Here is an 18134-nt window from a genome sequence, read left to right as displayed (position 1 = left end):
TACCAGCACGTTCTGTATGTTAGGCAGGTCCAAGCAGCCACCGCAGACCAACAGGAGAGCGGAGGGGACAGGCGAAAGCAGCAGAGCTTGGGGGCTGAGCAGAACTCAGTCTGCACCTTTAGTCCTGTGGGTGCTATGCTGCGTGACCTCAGTCAGGTAGCCTGTGCACCCTAAGCAGAGGATGCTCACAGGATGAGGGGCACATCTTCCTGACAGAAAGATGAGGACAGAGTGCCAGGAGCTGAGCAAAGCAAACACACAGTAGCTTTTGTAGATAACAGCAGCAAGTTCTGTGAGCGCCGCGTGTGAGTAATGGCTCTCGCTCCCCCTTCATGCATGCTAAGAAACTCTCAGGTGAGTACTGTCACACAGTGGGTAGACTGGTCAACAGAGGTCCCCAAGGTCATCCAGGCCACTCCCTCAGGCCCTGGCATGCCCTGATGGAAGCTTCTCGGTGCCCTCCCAAAGAGGGTACTTGTGCCCCAGGTGACAAGTGAGGAGACTGAGGCCCAGAGAAAGTCGAGTAGGCAGCCTAGGGTCATGCAGTCATGCCCAACAACACAGAACAGGACCAAGGAGGTCCCAGGCCTGGTACCTGTGCATAGACTGCAAACAAGAGTCCATGCTACAGACCCAGGAGAGGCTGGACAGTAGGCATGAAGGCAAGCCCACAGGCGGTCTCAGAACAGGGACATGCGTAGGGGAGTGTCCCACAGCAGAGGCCAAAAACCTCAAGAGAGTCCCAGGACTACATTTCCGGGGTTCCTTGCTGTCAAAATGCTATCTACTGCCAAGCCCTGTGCACAGGGCATCAGACCTGGTGGCAGCACAGAAATTGGTTTTTAAGCATCTCCCTTGGATAGCAGGTGTCCTTAGCTAGTTCTCAATGTGAACCCAAGGTGCGTCGGAACTCAGACTGGTGATGCGGCACCATCGGTAGAGTGCGTGCCTAGCGTGCATGGAGCCCTGGGTGCAGTCCTTACTTAGCACTGCATAAAACAGGCCATGGTAATATAGACCTGCAATCCCAGCACTCCAACTTAAGGCAGGAGAGAGGCAGTGTGGTCTAGTGGGCAGAGCCCGAGAGCCACAGCGCCAAGTCAGTTCTGCCTGCCATTCATGTCTTATAGTGTCTTCCTGACTGCATGGCTTCCGTTTCCCCATGCAGATATCAAAAGGGTCAGATGAGATGCCCGATCAGGACCCCTAATCCTGGTTCATTAAAGGTTGGTTTAAACCTCATTCCTGAATGAGGTCCCCTACACATACGGGGAGTAGGCAGTGACCAGCCTCTTCTGCCAATGTCAACTCCATTTTAAAGGAGTCCATGGCTGCTTGGCTCCGAGGTCTCTGATGTCCACAGCCAGCACTGGGTCTTCACATCCACTAACTGCTTGAAAGTGCTGCATCCAGCGCTGCATTAAAAATTAATTACACATGCTATTTTATTGCCAGTCCATAATGTAATGAGCACCAGCTGCGCTAAACAGCCAAACTCCTTTTTAAGACAGCTATAAAAAAAAAAAAAAAAAAAAAAGGAAGAAAGAAAGAAAAAGAAACTGCTCTTCCAAATGCCTCTCCTGTCAGAGCAGAAAAACAGCAACATCTTGTACAGATTTGAACAGAATTCTTTGATTTAACTCCGCCTTCTGAAGGTCCGGCAGAGGGTGAAATGGTATCTGCAGCGGCTGGCACCTCTTTCATCTGAAGGCAGTCACCCCAGTGAGTTCTGCCCTGACTGGCCAGCTGCCGTCTCGCCCCTGACCCCACTGCCAGCTTCTCTGGACCCTGTTGGTGCTGAAAAGTGTGATCTGCCAGCTACGTGGACACTGGTCTTTTTTTTTTTTTTTTTTTTTTTTTTTTTGGTGTCTACCAAATCCTCGTCAACCTCAGCTAGCTACATCCGCCAACATGAATGCTGGCTTCCTGAATCCCAGGGACCATGCAGCTCTCTGTTGAATGTGTCCAGTCAGGGAGGGCACTGGGAAGGGCTTGGGCAGGCACTAGAAGAAAGCAGCTATGGCAGGGACATCCCAAATGACACAGATACCAGAGACAGTTTTAGGAGGCAGCCCTCCAGACATTGCCAACCGTGCTTGCTGTAAATGCCAGTCATAGGGTAAGACCACCAAGGTCAGTATTACATAGACATTGCAAAGGGACAAATAACTAGGGGGCTTTTTTGTTGTTGTTGTTGTTTGGTTATTTGGTTGGTTGGTCTGACCTATGAACGAGTGTAGTTGAGGATGACCTTGAACTCCTAACCCCTCCTGCATTAATTTCCCAAGCGTGAGAACAACAGGCTTGCACCACACGCCTGCTTTACACAATGTGTTACAGGGGATTGAACCCAGAGCTTCGTGCATGCTAGGCAAGCACTCTGCCGACTGAATTACATCCCCAGAAGGGCTCTCTAAATTTTTAATAACTCCACTGAGCCAGCCCCATTGACACAGGGACCTGGCAAACTCAGAAAGCAGCATCCCTCCCCCTCCCCAAAAGCATTACACTACAGAGGAGCTCACAAGTGTGCCCGTCACCTCTCTCTGGAGACTCGACACACATCTCCCTCACACTCAGTTCCCTACTACCCCCTCATGGCCCCTCCTTCCCCATGGAGGCCTAAATGCCCCCCAGCACCCAGTGTACCACACCCACCAGGCAGTGAGTGCCCTGGCGGGACCAGGGAGGACTGCCAACCTCCGTCCTCCGGGAGAGTGGCTGCCCAGTGGGGCCTTGCTGCTAATCAAACCCAGTCCAGAAAGAAACCCCAGCTCACTCTTCATTCTGGTATGAAATGTACAGCGTGCAGACCATATCATTAACATAAAACTTCCAGAAATAAGACCACTTTCCAGACAGGCTGTATTAATTGCATCAAGCCTCCGCAGCTAGGGTGGTCTGATCCGAGGCATCCCATTGGAGGGCTCCGGGTATTAAAAAAAAACACACACACAAAAACGAACACTGGGATATAATTGAAGAAGGAGAGAAGGATAGATTCTACTGTTAAACCCTACTATTTGCTTACAGGTGTTCTTTTATCTTTATTGTCCCTTTAACCCATGCCAAGAAACCCCAGACTAGTTAAATAACCCAGCAAGCACAATTTCAGTAGAAAAGTAAATTGAATTTAACTTTACAAGATTGCCCTGTGATTTCAGCATATACTAATGAGTGCAACTGACTCCCTCTATTAAACCCAAGCACTTCCACTTCCCGAAGCCTGGGTGCTGTGTGTTCGTGTGTGTGAGACCTTGAACTTCGCCAAGCGCATGCATTAATCACTCTGGCTGATGACCATTTACAGCTCCTAAATATGCAATGAAGTTCCCCAGTTCCCATTCCACCTCCCAACGCCGGTGCATGACGGAGCCAGCCAAGAGGCTAAATGCTTTCTGAGGCATGGAAACCAGGGATGCGGTTTAAAGGAAGCCCCCACCCGGGGGGGGGGGGGGGAGTCAAAAGGGGGGAATACGGAACGCCATTGGGTTGCGAAACCCCTTCTGCTTACGGATGAGTCATACCGTCTGTGGGCTTGTTGTGAGTATCTGCCCTAAATGACCTCATGAAAAACCCTCCAAACAACCACAGCACATGCCCTCCTCCTTGTGCCCATTTCACAGATGAGAGAATGGAGCAGCAGCAGCAGAGAGAGAACGGAGCGGCACGCCACACAGCTAGCTGCATACTACACCCACTAAGGCAGTCTGGTACATACCGAAGGCCGCTTTTTTTTTATCAAGATGTCTCAGAGCAGGGACGGCTTGAGGGCAGGACGGAGCCTAGTGACTTTCAGCTGTCTTTTGAGTAGCCTCAGATTCTGCCTTGGGACCCAAGCATGTATGTGTATATATGTGTGTGTGTGTGTGTGTGTGTGTGTGTGTGTGTGTGTGTGTAATGGGGGAGGGGTATAAGAAAGGGGGTAAGGCTTAAAGAAGGAGAATGACATATGCAAAGCCTCCGGTCCTTAGATGGCACAGGGCAGGGTAACTGGCTATGGCTCTTCACAGGCACCTTGATAAATCTAGAAGACCTTTCCGCTGCCAGGAGCCCCTTGACTCAAAGCCACATGGGATCTCTGTGGAATGCACACCCCCCCATGTCCCTTCTCCCAGCTCTGAGGGAAACATGGGTGAGGGGTCCCAGCAGAGCCTGGGCATGCCTGGGTAGCTTTCAGTCCCGTGAAATCACTCCCTCCTATAAATAACCCAGAGCGTGTTCATGGGCAGCAATTAACCTGTGTGAAGCTCGGGCTTCCTGAGTTAATTTGAAGACACAGGTTCACAGCATCCTGATCAGCAGAGGGACGAAGCGCAGTGAGTACCGCAGCGTTCGGTCTGGATGACCCCTCCTTCCTCGGGGGGTTCCTGGCGATTTTTATGCCTCCTCTGCAGCTACTAATTAAACAGGCACTAAAAAAAACACTTCCGCAAACAGCCCAGTGCCAGGAACAGAACCAAAGGGACAAACCCCACTGGAAGAGGGTACTTGAATGTGGCCAAATTCATCAGAACACACAGCGCAGTGGTACAGCCTGACGCAGGCTTAGTCGACAAGGTGGAACCATGGCCGTACTGGACACTGGACGAAGAACGGGAAGAAGAGAACCAGCAGGGCCCTTAGGAGCCGGATGCCGGAGCGGCCCCAGGGCTCAGGCCCTCGCTGCTCCTCCGTCTCCAGCATCGCAATCACCACACATGGACAGGACGGGTCAAAGACCTGAACTCTCTGGTGGCCTCTGTACTACAGATGAAACATGTGCCATGCGGAGCCACTTCCTCTCTCTCTCTCTCTGTGTGTGTTCTTCCCTCCCCTCCTGTCAGCCTTAGGGCATGTCCCCAAGCCCACACTGTAAGCTGCAGGGTAGGTAAGGGACCCACATACCTGACTTTGCCTGTATCTGCACATGGCCTCCATACTGTGCGCCTATGGCCCTACAGTGAACTAAGGAATGAGCAAGTCTGAGCTGGGAGGCCTGAGGGCTCTGAGGCTCATCTATAAAGCGGGAAAGTAAAGCCTTGACACGAACTCATAAACGCCTAGCACACGACAGACAGCTACTAAGAAAGCAAGTGGCATGTGTGAGGACACACTGACTTCCCTGGCTGCCAAGGCCCTGCAGACCTTGTCTGGCCTCCACTGGGCCTAGGCAAGGGCCATATGGCTATAAAGGAAGTAATCCCCAAGCCAAAGCCCAATTTGCCAAAGGGGCTCAGCCATGGCCTTGGCCCCTCCCACTCATTTATAAAATAGGGACAGGAAAGGCTTCTTTTGACACTTGATACAAAGGTACCAGGAAAGCCCAGTCAAACCAGAGACAACTCAGTCCTCCGCTCCGGTAGCTCCTAAGGAAGGCCAGGTAGCACGGGGTTACACAGTGGCACACAGGACAAAGAGATCATATTTCTACATGCAGAATTTGACCAAGTCCAGCCATAAACACGCAGGCATATCTCTGATAGTCCAAGCAGCACACACTCCTCCCCACCCCCTACCCTGACCCCCACCCCCACTCCCGTGGGTACAGGGCTGCAAGATTGCAAGGCTGCAGCACATGCTACAGGAAGTCTGAGAACAGAGCAAATACCGAGACCCCCACAGACACACCAAGCTTGGTGAACAGGGTCTTACACACAGACCCTCCAAGCTATATGAAGCCTCGGACATCTCAGGACCAGGCTGGCCACGAAGCGAAGCCAGCTTCCTTGTAAGCTGCCTCAATTCCTTTCTGGGTGATTTGGCCTCTGCTTTATGCACTCAAGATATAAGCCTCCTAGTCTTGGCTATCAGACCCAATGGCATAACCACCTGTTATAGCAAGAGTACAGGAGTGGTGTTGAAGGCTGCAGACCCCCTCCCCCACTGGCGGGAAGGCCAGGGAGGTCTCACCCTGGGGCAGGCTCTACTTGTGGCCTCGTGCAAAGCCAAAGCTCCAGTAAGAGAGGTCCCTGAGACAGTGTCAATGAAAAGTAAAACTTGCCTAATAAAAATAGCTTTCCTTTCACAGCTTGACTCAAGAGAAAGCCTGCAACGTGCCTGGCAATGTAGCAGGGACAAACTGAATGTGCCCCGGCGCCCCAGCCACCCTCTCCTCTCCCGGCCCTGGCCACGGAAACCAGGCCACAGCTGCTCGCCACGTGAGTCTGTGTCAGCATCCTGGCTCCCGAAGCCACAGTATGTTGCAAACCGGGCCCCACCACGAGGCTGCAGGGAGGGCCTTCTCCCCTCGACCCCGTGGGGACCCTCGGCCACAGAGGTCCGTGTTTGTGGGGAGACAGGGCAGGGGAGCAAGGGGGCCATGTGGGCACCTGGCCATGGATACCTTCTGTGTAACAAGGCTTCAGTGACCTCCGGCAGCAGCAGAGGTAACTGGGGCAGGGTCTGGGGTCTGCCTAGAGGCATTAACTAACCTTCACAGTCCCCCGCCCCAGACGCCCACAGTGTTTCACTGCTACTCGTGGCCACAGAGTTTTTAAAAGGCTCCTCTTTGAGACAACTTTTTTTTTCCTTCCCTCTAAGTTAATGGGCAACACATTGTCCCAAAGAGAAAGTCAGCATTTTGAACGGCTCCAGCACGGTACACAGACAACCCAGGAATCCTCTCCTACCCTTGTCTGGGGTGGGTGGCAGGGAGGCAGAGACAAGGGGCAGAAGAAAACTTCAGATGTTAAGTGTTATCCAATTAAACTTGAGCTAAACAGCCCAAAGAGATGAAATTTGGAGGTCGGGCAGTGCATTCTGGGAGCGAGACTCTCAGAATTTGAGGGTACGGGGGTGAACGAGGGTGAAGGTCCTCTGACCCCCGTAGGAACCGACATGGGTTCACGGTTCAGTTGACATCCTTTGCCACATCTGCCGCCATCCCCCCCAAAAGTTTTTTGAGTGTGGGGTGTGCACCTCCCCCCCCCTCCCGGCCCCATCTTGGGTCCCCAGCTCTGCCCGCCATCCCGGGAGCCCACCTCCCCCACCGCAGCGGCTCTATTACCTGACAACTGACACTGGCATCCAAAGGGAGCCTCCATCTGACCCTCACCCTGAGTCCCGTCGCCCGAGATGGGGCGTGCACCACAGCAAGGCAGCGGGAAACAGGGTGGGAGAGCGCCCAGGGCACGCAGAGGTGAAGTAATCACGGATGTGGGAGGGTGGGAAGAGGAGGCAGCTATGGGGGCCATCGATGGCGGCTGGGCAGGCCTGCACGGCCCTGGAGAAAAAACAATAGAAAAGACTGGTCAGTTGGGCTCTAAACTGTACAAGGGACTTGGGGCTCAAGAGGGGGCCCGGGTCACAGGGGCTACAGTTACAGCCTCCAAGAGGGTGTGGCCCAAGGATAGAAGCGCTACAGTGATGGCGACTGGGGCACAGGGGCAAGGGAGAAGGGATGGGGTGCACAGAGGACACTAGCAGGGGCTACACCTCCTTGCAGCTGCCAGATAGTTTTGGGGGTGCCCCACCTTTGGGAGCCTAGTGTAGGGGTTAACATACAAAAGGGGCTGTCAGGGCCCCTACTCCCAGTTCAGACTCCCTAAGAGGGGTCAGAACAAACCAGAGCAGGCTTCACTTGAGGATTTGTTTCCTCAAAATATGAGTGACCCCTTTTTTTTTTTAAAGAGGCAGGGAGCTGTAACAGTTTAGGTTCTTCGGACAGGCCTGAGCCACCTCAAGCATACCTCCAAGGATCTGAGCACTGATGAGCTTCCTTCCTCCCTAGCTAATCGCCTGGGGCTTCTCTCCAGGCCCCAACAAGCAGCACCCAAGCTCTGGCAGCTCACAAGACACCCCCACCTCCTCCTCCCTCCCCTACCACAAGAAAACCTAGTTAGCATGGCCCAGACCCCTCTAAATGTCTTCACTCTGATCTGGGAGTCCCCACTCCCTCATCTGACAGCCAGTGACAGCAATGAACAGGGCGGGGGGGGGGGGGAGGGGGGGCAGGGGTTGGGGGAGAGGGGGAAAGGGTGCTGTCTTGCCTCCACCGGGCCCCACAGTGAGCCTCCACCACCAGCAAGGCCTGCGTTTGATTTGGCCGTTTATCTTACATTGGTTAAGAGACCACCAGGGCAAAACATTTGTGTGAAGCCCTTGCCAAAACCACAAGTGAAGAAGCCCAAATTCCCTGGGTAAATAATTGGTGCAGAGAAGCGAGGGGGAAACAGGAGAACATCAGCAAGATGGCTGGGCAGCTAAGGTTCAGCAGCTCAGCAGGAGGGGCCGTGGCCTCGCTTCCCGGCACCTGCAGATCTGCACAGGTTGGGGAGTGGGGTGGGGTGGGCGGTCTGACTACTCCATAGGCACCACTGGGAACTCCCTCCTTCCAGAAGAGCCACTGACAGCCAGGGGAGCCTAACATCAGCCCTAAACACAAGGGCATAGGACACCCATTGCACAGACCCAGACAGAGGCCAAGGCTGCAGGAAACAGCAAGCAGTTGCAAGCCTCCTTAAAAATCCCACCGCCAATGTGTACATGCAGGATCAAGGTCCTCCGGACATTTTTTTTTTAAAGTACCTCAGCTTAGAGCTGGGGCACTGCTGATGTCGAGCCAAGAGGCCTGTGCCAGCATTGACAGTGCTAGGACCTCGATGAGGTAGTTAGTGATATATTCATACAAGGCCCCACCTGTTTCTGCACTGGCACACAGCCCCAGAAGGGCATGGTCAGTAAGCCCAAGAATGGTTCCAGTACCAAATACACAGCAGAAAGCCAGATCACAGTTTTCCCATGGGTGGCAAGCAAAGACAATCCAAGGCCGGAATTGCCTATCTCCCCTGGAAAGGCCAGTGCTTGCCTCAAAGCCCATTGAATCAGACACTGTACTTGACTCTGTCCACTAATGGGCTTGAATCGCTGTGTGGGTTCCTCTTTTAGACCATGAAGAGCTCAGGATCAATGCAAGTCATCACAGTGAGTTCGCACTAACTATAAGATTAGACGCCATACTTAACAGGGAGGGCCACCTCCCACTCCACAGGGGGAAACTGAGGCTTGAGAGGAAGCACTCTGGGATAAGAATACACCAGTATCTCCAAAGCCTGGCTATGTTCCAGCTGGGGTAAGGTGACCAGGGTACCCCCTTATCCTGAAGCCAAAGGCCACATGGGGATGGAGGAAGTCTGAGCATCCTTGACCTCAGCGCATCCATTAGTGAAAGCAAAAGGCTTCCGGGGCCTACAGAGGGGCCACGACTCAGTCAGCACCACATATCGTGGCTGGCTGAGATGCCAATGGGACCTCCTCAGAGTTGACTCTAATGGAGAGAGTGGTCAAGGATCAGAAAGGAGATAGCACGCTGGCACAGCCTTCTAGAAGGACATCGCTGGGGCTGAAGCAGGCTTGGACACGATGAAGTCTCACAGCCATACCAGGTGTTAACACTCTGGTTAGACAGGTGGCACAGGGCCTCATCGGGCATGACCTTGCTGAAGTCGACCTGTTCCAAGGGCAGGAGGGTATGGGGTCCCTATGGGGCTTTTAAAGTAATCTCTGTCCCCACAGGAAGTCCCCTCTTAGACACAGCTTACCTCAGAGCTTTGCATACAGAGGCACCCCTGAAACCCAGCTCCTGCAAAAGCTGAGTGAGAAGCCACCATGCTATAATTACACGGTGAGCTCCTGGGCAGGCAAATCCATGGAGACTGAGTAGTAATTACCAGGGGCTGGGGGCAGTGGAGACTGAGGGCCAATGGGTTATGTGGTCTTTTGGGGGTGTGATAAATTAAACAGTAGTGACAGCTAGGCAGCATCGTTCATAAACCCCAAGCCACAAACAGGACAAATTAAAATACATTTCACAATATGTGAATCTTAATTTAAAAGAAAAATCAAAGGTGAGGACCATGTCTCTGGGCCTGTCCCTGGCCACTTCCCAGCCTCAGCCTTCCACTGGGAAGGCTCTAGAAGGCAGACAGCTCCTGAGATCTACTAACTGACTCCACACCTGACATGCAGAGAGAGATGGCCAGCCTAGGGGAGGGGTAGTCACAGAGACAAAGACAGATAGACTGATAGGGATTTAGAGACAGAAAACTGGGTTCCAATTCCTCCTCGGCCATTTCCTGGCGTGTGACATTTCCTGGCGTGTGACTTAAAGTGGCCACTTTTCCCGTCTCAGTCCCCGCGTCTTTAAAGAGACTGTCCGGGCCGCGTGCAGCCAGAGCCAGCCGCCTAGTACACATGGGTAACTACCATCCTTGCTCACTGTCCTCATCTATTTTCAGACCTGGAACTTTCTGGTACCTTCCTTCGCATCCCTCTCACAGCAGCATGCCTGCTCCAGTAGGGAAGGCAGCCTATAAGTCTCTGCAGGACACTCTTTAAAAAGGCTTTCTGGGCTGGAGTTCAGTGAGAGAGCACATCCCTAGTACGCATGAGGTCTTGGACTCCACTCCGAGCACTTCCAGAATGATGACTCGAAGATGTGGACCTGTGAGATGGTTCAGCGGGTACAGGGTTTTTATCCCCAGAGCCCACATAGGGGTGGAGAGAGAACTTACCCACAAATTGCCCTCTGAGACCCACTCGTGTGCCACAGCACACCCACCCACGCACACTTGTCATATATCCACAGACACAACAGTAACGTGCACAGTACGATTTTTCCTTTTCTTTTTAAAAGACACTTTCTTTTGCAGCCTCAGCCAGTCCAAAACAGACCCACGTGAATCAAGATATGAGGCAGAGGGGTGCAGCCACTATCTCGGCTTCTTGTAGGATCCAAGCAGCTCAGTAATGAAATCCTAGCTGGCTCGATTCCTTTTTTCTCATAAAAGTACATTTTAATGAGGGAGAAAGAAATTTTTAAAAAATTGATACTGGTATTATGCCATGTAAGTGTAAAGCCTTCCTCTCCAGTGGGGACATAGTCCCCTAAAAAAAAAAAGAAAGAAAGAAAGAAAAAAGAAAAAAAGAAAAAAAAAGAAAGAAAACATTGAAATGAAGCTCCAAAGTCAAGGTCAGGCTGCCTTCTTGGTATTTGTGCCACCTATAAAGGAATATCTAAAAAGTCTCCAAAACGGCCTCTGGTATGTTTTGCTAAAATCCAAACAGAGGACAAGATCGCTGATAATGCCTTCCTAGGAGTGAGGCTCTAGGAGGGGGCCTGAATCCTACCTCCCTTGCTAGCAGCCCCTGCAGATGCTGGGCTCCATGCCCTGCACATGCGCACTAAGCAAAGACACGCCCACCGCCAGGAGCAAGTAGACACACAAAATGCCTGGAACCGCCCAGCCCCGGTTGAGGGAACCAAGCCTTCCTGGTACAGCATCCTCTGGGCTGCCACTCTGCAACCCGGAGGTGGCAGGTCCCCCGTTCCTAGCTGGAGAGGTGGCCTGGCACACAACATACAGAGAGGTCTATTTTTCTCCCTACTGGTGCCTTTCAGCGGATACATTTTTTTTTAAGGCGAGAACTCCTACTGATAGTGCAGAAATGAGTCAGAGATCAAAGGAGACAGACAGCCACGCCAGCGCGTGTGAGCGAGGGACTCTGGCGAGGGAACCTGACAGTCCCCGCGCCCCTTCCCCCGCCGCCCCCCCTCGTGCCAAGACATTAATTCTCACAAGTCGGAGAAAATTACTATGCATGAATGCAAAAAGCATGATCAGGAGTAATTAACATGGCTTCATATGCAAATTTTATTAATGCAGAAGTACAAAGTCATTATGCAAATGAAACTTACGTCAACTCTCTTGACAAATATTCATCTCTCCGCTCAAGTTTCTCTTTTTTATTTATTTATTTAATTCTACCTCTTCCCTAGCCCCCCCCTTTCCCTGTTTTTGGGGGGCTTTTTGGGGTGGGGCTAGGGTAGACCAAGAGGACTGAGGAGTCCGAGGAGGGCCCAGCAAGTTACAAGGGCTGTTTGACAAGTTTGCTAAGTTGTTTTCAACCAGAGAAATTTATTCTTGCATCGTTGTTGTTTTGTTGTTGTTGTTGGTGGTGGTGGTGGTGTGTGTGTGTGTGTGTGTTTAAGTTGTTGGCAGGTATAAGACAGCTCATAGAAGAAGGGAAATTTAAAAAAAAAAAAAAGAAGAAGCTATGGGCAGCAGGCAGCCAATCAAAACGCCAGAGCCAGTAATGAGGGCGATTGATGGCTGTTTGGCTTTTACTGCAGGGTAATGAACTAGAATCCAGTCTGAGGAGGGGGGAGAATATGAATATTCATGAGCCTGTGCTCCTGCGTTTGATGATTAAAGAAATTTTTAATATTCAAATAAGCGCTTGCCAAGTGATTAACAAAGAACAAGCACGCAGAAATATGGAAATGGGAGCTGGGGAAGATTCGAGAGGCGAGCATACTGTGCGGGAGAGGCAGCCCCAAATTTCGTAAACAAGATAGGCAGATAACCCAATTCGCACGCAGGCAAATAAAAACATTTGTTTCTGATCACTTAAATATTTTGCCAGCTACTTTGTCTTAAGGATGATAAAAATGCTGTGTATTAAGGGGGTAGAGGAAAAATAACATGTAACCAAACGCATTGCTCATATTTAAGAATCATTATCCTGACGCTAGCCCGCCTCCTCCCAGCTCCACAGGAAATTAAGATTCTTTTTCCGGTTTGGTAGAGAGACAAGATGGAGGTGAGGGCAGATTAGACCCAAAAAGCCAGAGCCTGCTCAGAGCACGAAGCCTTATGGTGGTGGTACCACATAGATAGGTGCAGGCCATAATATGCAGCTGCTAGGCCAGTCCAGAGGCCCCAAAACTGGGGGAGCGTGACATGTGGGAAGGAGGGGCGCTCATGCCCACGGTCTGGACATCTCACAGTGTCCTCTCACTGGCCCCGGTCTAAACACAGAAGTGGGAGCCAGGAAGCCAGTAGCCATGCTGAAGGACCTCAACACCCAACTCCGCTAGCTGTCCGCAGAGGCTAAACTCACACTGCAACGCCCTGCCATGGGTTCACACAGAAGCACATAATAAGGGTATTAGCCAGGGAAATGATCCTGCAGTTAAAATCCACCTCATTAGCAGCCAATGACCTCCATTTTGGCAATTTCCTATTTCAGAGGGGTGGAGTGACACCTTAATAGAGACAGGCCTGGGTAACTCACCTGACAAGGCCTGAACCAGCCATTACTGGTCTGTCCTCCACTCCTTTTTTTTTTTTTTTTTTTTTTAGTAAGTTGAGACAAGAGGAACAGAAATGACTAGAACGAAACCTCTCTGTCAGTCACTGTCAAAGCTACCCAGGTCTGGGGAGCAAAGCTCAACAAGTAAATTCGTTTGTTCTTTCATTTTAAGAAATAAATCGTAACAATAAAGCAAAGCAGGAAAGAAAATCCAAGCCTCTAATAAACATTACCAATTGCCATGAAAACCTAGAAGGCCAGACCAGGCCAGGCCTCCAAGGCAGAGCCAGAAAGCAAGTCACGAGAAGGGTGGCCTGGCTCCCTGCCCCACAGCAACTGCACAACCATGAAGAGGCTAAGGGCTCACTCCTCGATCCTCACTCTGAGCCACTCTTGTCTCTGTAGCGTGTGATGGGATGGTTCTTCAGTTCCTGGCAGACAGGCAAGTAGGGTGCACGAGTCCTTTACAATAAGGGAAATGGGGTGTCACCAAGAAATGGGGTCTTGCAGCTGTGTTTACAGAGCTCCGTCCAGGTCTTCACATAGGAGACATGAAAACAAAGTTCAAATCCACCCAGGGTCGGTGGCCTTGCAGGTGCCTAGGGTGACTGAACGTTGGATGCAGGTGAAAGAGCCTGCCTTATCTCCCTCAATCCTCCACCTGCTATGACTGGACTCAGAATTAGGTCTCTATGACAGGGAAGAAAATGGCTGACCACGACAGCCTGGAGGACCACAGCCAACTGTTCATGGCTGAGCCCGGAAGCCACTGTTACTGCCTCTTCCGGAAATGACCACCCCTGGACGCCACTCACAGACCCATGGTGCACAGCTGGACATCTTTCTTGTACCCAGCGCCCTAAGAGAAAGCAGCACATCTTTGGGATCCTGAGCCAGGCAACTCTCCTCAAAGCTCCTCCCTCATCTGGCATCCCTGTAACTGGCGGAAGAGCATCACTGTTTTCACTCCCTGACAGGCATTCCAGGAAAGGGTTAAGGGATGCGGAAAACACAGTTGTGCCCTCCAAGGGCACACCAAAACCTGATTTCTGCCTCCTACCAGGATTGGAAAAGAGATCATCGTCTCCAGCAGCCGTATCTAGCAATCAAAGCAGGCACAGAGTGGTACCACCTCCCAAGGTCTAGGACCATTTGTTTCGATGGCTGCCAAACCTAACTTCCTCAAGGCAAGGAGCTGCTGAAATCCCCTGGGGGGCAAGCAGATCCCCTCTCTGTACCCGGAGCCAAAGACAGGTGAGGCTACGCCACCTGTGCCAGAATCTTCCAACAGCTTCCAGACTCCAGCGGCAGAGGGAGGACAGTGTGCGTGTCACTAAGGTGTGTGCCAGAGGACCCTGAAACATCTCCTCAGATCTACCCAGGGTGAGGTGGAGGAGCTGGCCAGTTGCTTGTGCCTGGAGCCACTCCAGCCCCCAGAAGGTCACTTGCCGGGGAAACTTGAAACCTGGACCTTTTCTTCTGCTTCTCTCCTGAGGAAGCCTGGAGCTCCCACGACTGACTGCTGGGATGCAAGTTAACCACAGTCATCTGCCCCAGAAGCCGGAGCCTGGTGGCTTCCGGCTGCTGCGTACAGAACAGCAAACGGGAGTCCTCAACTGTGATCTTGGCAGGCATAGCCCACCAAACCAGGGTCCAGGACTCTGGGAATGATGTGGCCTAGGGGAACCAGCGAGGGAGGCCACGTGTTTGCCTAGTTAGAGAAATATGTGTGAGCGCATCTGTGACGCAGAGAAGCCAGAGGTGCAAGCACCCACTACAAGCATGCACCCTCATCTGTGTCAGGAACGTGGACAGGTTAAGTCGTCTACCGGGAGTCTACAGGAGCCGACAGAGTCTCTAACCTCACCTACAAAAAGTAGCCAATGCAGAGGAGACTCCCATTTCCCAGCCTAGGCCCTTCAGCCAAAAGCTGTGATGCTGCTGCAGACCTTATCAGATCCTGCGCTCCAATTTAAGTCCCGTCAGGTACTTCAGAAACTTGTCTTAGGTTCCGCCTCCAGAACAAACGGTTGAGTGCACTGTTTGCATTCCAAGAATAAAGAATCTAAGATTTAGGGGTCAGGACCCTTCAGATAAAACTCAGGACCAAACTCCAGCAATAAGCTCTGTCACTCATGAGCTCTGTCTTCTTTCATTTACAGCTCGGGGGTGGGGAGTGGGGGAGGTGGGGGGGGAAGGTGGGATCCTTGGTTGAAAACAAGTCATGTGACAAGAAGGAAAGTACCCAGGGAACAAACTGTCAGATTTGGGGGCTCCTGAGAGTTTTAAGCTAAAGGCTCCTGTATCCTCCCCGACAGCATCTACTGGGCCTAACGCGATAACCTAAAGACACTGAACTTGTCCCCTTGTCAAAAATCTGGTCCTGAGCCAGGTGGTGGTGGAGCACACCCTTAATTCCAGCACTCAGGAGGCAGAGGCAGACATCTCTGTATGTTTGAGGCCAGCCTGGTGTACAAAGTGAGTCCAGGACAGCCAGGGGTACACAGAGAAACCCTGTCTGGGGATGGGGAGGAGATCTGATCCTGTACAAAATATGTCTGAAAGCTGCTGAGTTCAGGAAGTCACTATGGTTAGAAGGTGCCAGGAGCTCCAACCTTGGCTTCCACTTGGGGAAAACACAAGGGAGTAAATAGAAGGGAGAGGCGAGCCTGAACTGTGTGAATCCCGGAGAATTACAGACGAAAATAGCCCAGGCTGATAAAAAGAACGGAAGGAAAAGGCAGTACACTACAGGAGTTAGCGCGGTTACTTCAGCCTAGAGCGTGGAGCACACTGAAAGCACACACACACACACACACACACACACACACACACACACACACACACACACACGTGGAGTTGCCGGGGCTGAAGCGAGTCAGCACAGCTGCCCTTGTGCAGAGTGCACCGTAAAACTCCACCAGGGCAGACACGAACTCACAGCATCCAGGTTGGCAGGGTTTCTTGTTTCAAATGGAACAAAAGTGAACTTGGTAAAGAGAAAATTCAAAAAAATATATATATATAATATAAAAAGGACCCCTGCTAGCCTTTTGTTTCTGTTGCATGTGTTAACCCTTATAAGCAACTGATCTCCCCTATTATAATTATTTTAATCCAGCTCTCTTCTAGATTTAGTTGATTTCCTACATTTTCAACTCTTTGTACCTCTTCTGAATGGACACAGAATACTGGGGTTGAATGCTTTGCCTCACATAAGGGCAGGGTCATTAGTGCCTTTATGTTTCTAAGCTAAGTCTAAAATGTCACTGACTGAAGACTGAGCAGGCCTGTAATTACTTTCAACCAAGTAGTCTCTTTACCTCAGTTTTCTGTATGTAGATGGCATTTAATATATATATGTATGTATATATATATATATATGCACATACATATGTGTATATTGTGCGCCTGCTTTCAGCATAGTAGCATTTGATGGCAAAAAAAAAAAGAAAGAAAGAAAAAAGAAAAAAATCACCCATTTCCTTTTAAGGGGGACCAAGCAGTCTGACAATCACCTTTTTACATTTTTATTTTTTTTTAACATGAAATCCATTTTCATTTTCTAACACACCAGAGGTGATGCAGGGTGTGTGCACAACAAAATATGTAAAAATTAACACTTCGTGGGATTAATTTAATAAAGATGGTTATCACGTTAACACTGGCAACATTGATGCTTACGAGTCAATCTAGTGAGCTTGCAGCGGCAGCGGCCGTACAGGAGGTTTACATTCAGCTGAGGTTTATACCACTATTTAATGTAATTAAAGATGCTGGCAGTGCAGTCCTCAATGGAAATACCATCTCCACTACAGAGTATTCCCATTAGAAACTGTGGAAAATCAGAGCACGCCTACTTTGATTTTATTGTAATTTTGTTCCTGGCCATTTTTGCAACAGGGCTGATGTGCTGGACTGTGAACAGAATTTTTGCAGGGATCTTACAGAGAAAACCAGTCTCACTTTCCTTCAGGAGCAGGGTGTTTATCTGCCACTTACATGGTTTTGAAATCGTTTCTTTAATTTTTTTTTTTTAATCCGCAAGCCTGCACTTGGCTATGATTACCCAGGAAGTCCTCTGCCTGGCAGACAGGACCCGTCATGAAAGTGACTTTTTCACATGCCCCCAAAACAACATAGCGGGTGCAACGCAGAGGTGGGAAACCTGCAGAGCTTATGCTGCACAGGCATGATGACAGTGTCCGTTGGGTCCCTACAAGCTCCCACCCCAGGCCAGGGTGAGATAGATCACTAACTGGTACCTCGGGGGAAGAACACAGCCAGTACTATTCTGGAGGCTTCTGGAGGCCTCCAGAACTAAGACCCAAAACTGAACAGAAGGAAAGAGAGGGGGGAAAAAATCATTTACACCGCATCTCCAAATCTGAGAAAATGAAGTCTTGGGACTGAAAAAGAGGGAAGTTGACTCCTTTCTCAGGGCCCAGAACAGCCTCTGCACCTCCTGCGGCTGCCTGCTGCCCTGGGAGAAATGAACAGCAACAATAAATCCAGATCTTTCCTTTCTAACCCTGCTTGCTGCAAGTCGCACCAAGTGGCTAAGAAGCTCCTCTTTCGCCTCTCTTACTCTTCGTGCATTTTTTAATACCCCTTATTCTATATCCTAATTTCTTTGGGGGGGGGAGAAATCAGTGTCACTAAGAAAACGTCACTCTGTTTTGCGAAATCCAGCAGCTTCCTTGGCAGCAGGAAAGGCTGGCTGGCATTATCCCCTCATTTGACAAAACTACTATTTCTGGGCACGTACTCAAAAACAGGTAGGAAGCAAACGCTGAGAAATAAGGAAGTGGAAACAGCCAACAGCTTTTTCACTACCAAGAACGCCAAGCGTAAACATGATTTATTTAGCTGTGTGTAACACGCCTGTCTTCCACTCCGCTACAAGCCCACTTGGGTTTAAGGGAAGGGTGGGAGGAGGTTACAGGAAGGGGAAACGCTGGGAAGACAAGAGGGAGAGGAGAGGCCTTAGCTCCCTAGGGAGGCTCCTGAGCGGTTCCGGTTGGATTTGCGAGCAAGAATATTCTACCCCCAAAAATATA

At 50.8% G+C, this 18134-nt stretch overlaps 1 protein-coding gene across 6 annotated transcripts in view; it reads right to left on the bottom strand.

Annotated features, from left to right (window-relative positions):
• Positions 1 to 18134, bottom strand: part of BCL11B (BCL11 transcription factor B) — a 105991-nt gene that overhangs the window by 47646 nt on the left and 40211 nt on the right. For 3 of the 6 annotated variants that reach the window (XM_084793686.1, XM_084793685.1, XM_084793684.1), the window contains exon 3: positions 6989 to 7204. The exons of the other annotated variants lie outside the window; for them this stretch is intronic. In XM_084793686.1, coding sequence (XP_084649812.1) covers positions 6989 to 7204 — 216 coding nt within the window. The remainder of the gene's footprint in view (positions 1 to 6988; positions 7205 to 18134) is intronic. 6 annotated transcript variants of the gene reach the window in all.

Source organism: Acomys minous (genome assembly GCF_964271855.1).
Source record: "Acomys minous genome assembly, chromosome: 8".
In the NCBI taxonomy this organism is placed as follows: domain Eukaryota; kingdom Metazoa; phylum Chordata; class Mammalia; order Rodentia; family Muridae; genus Acomys; species Acomys minous.
Note: the sequence above shows the minus strand (reverse complement) of the source record. Positions and strands in the feature narration are given on the sequence as shown.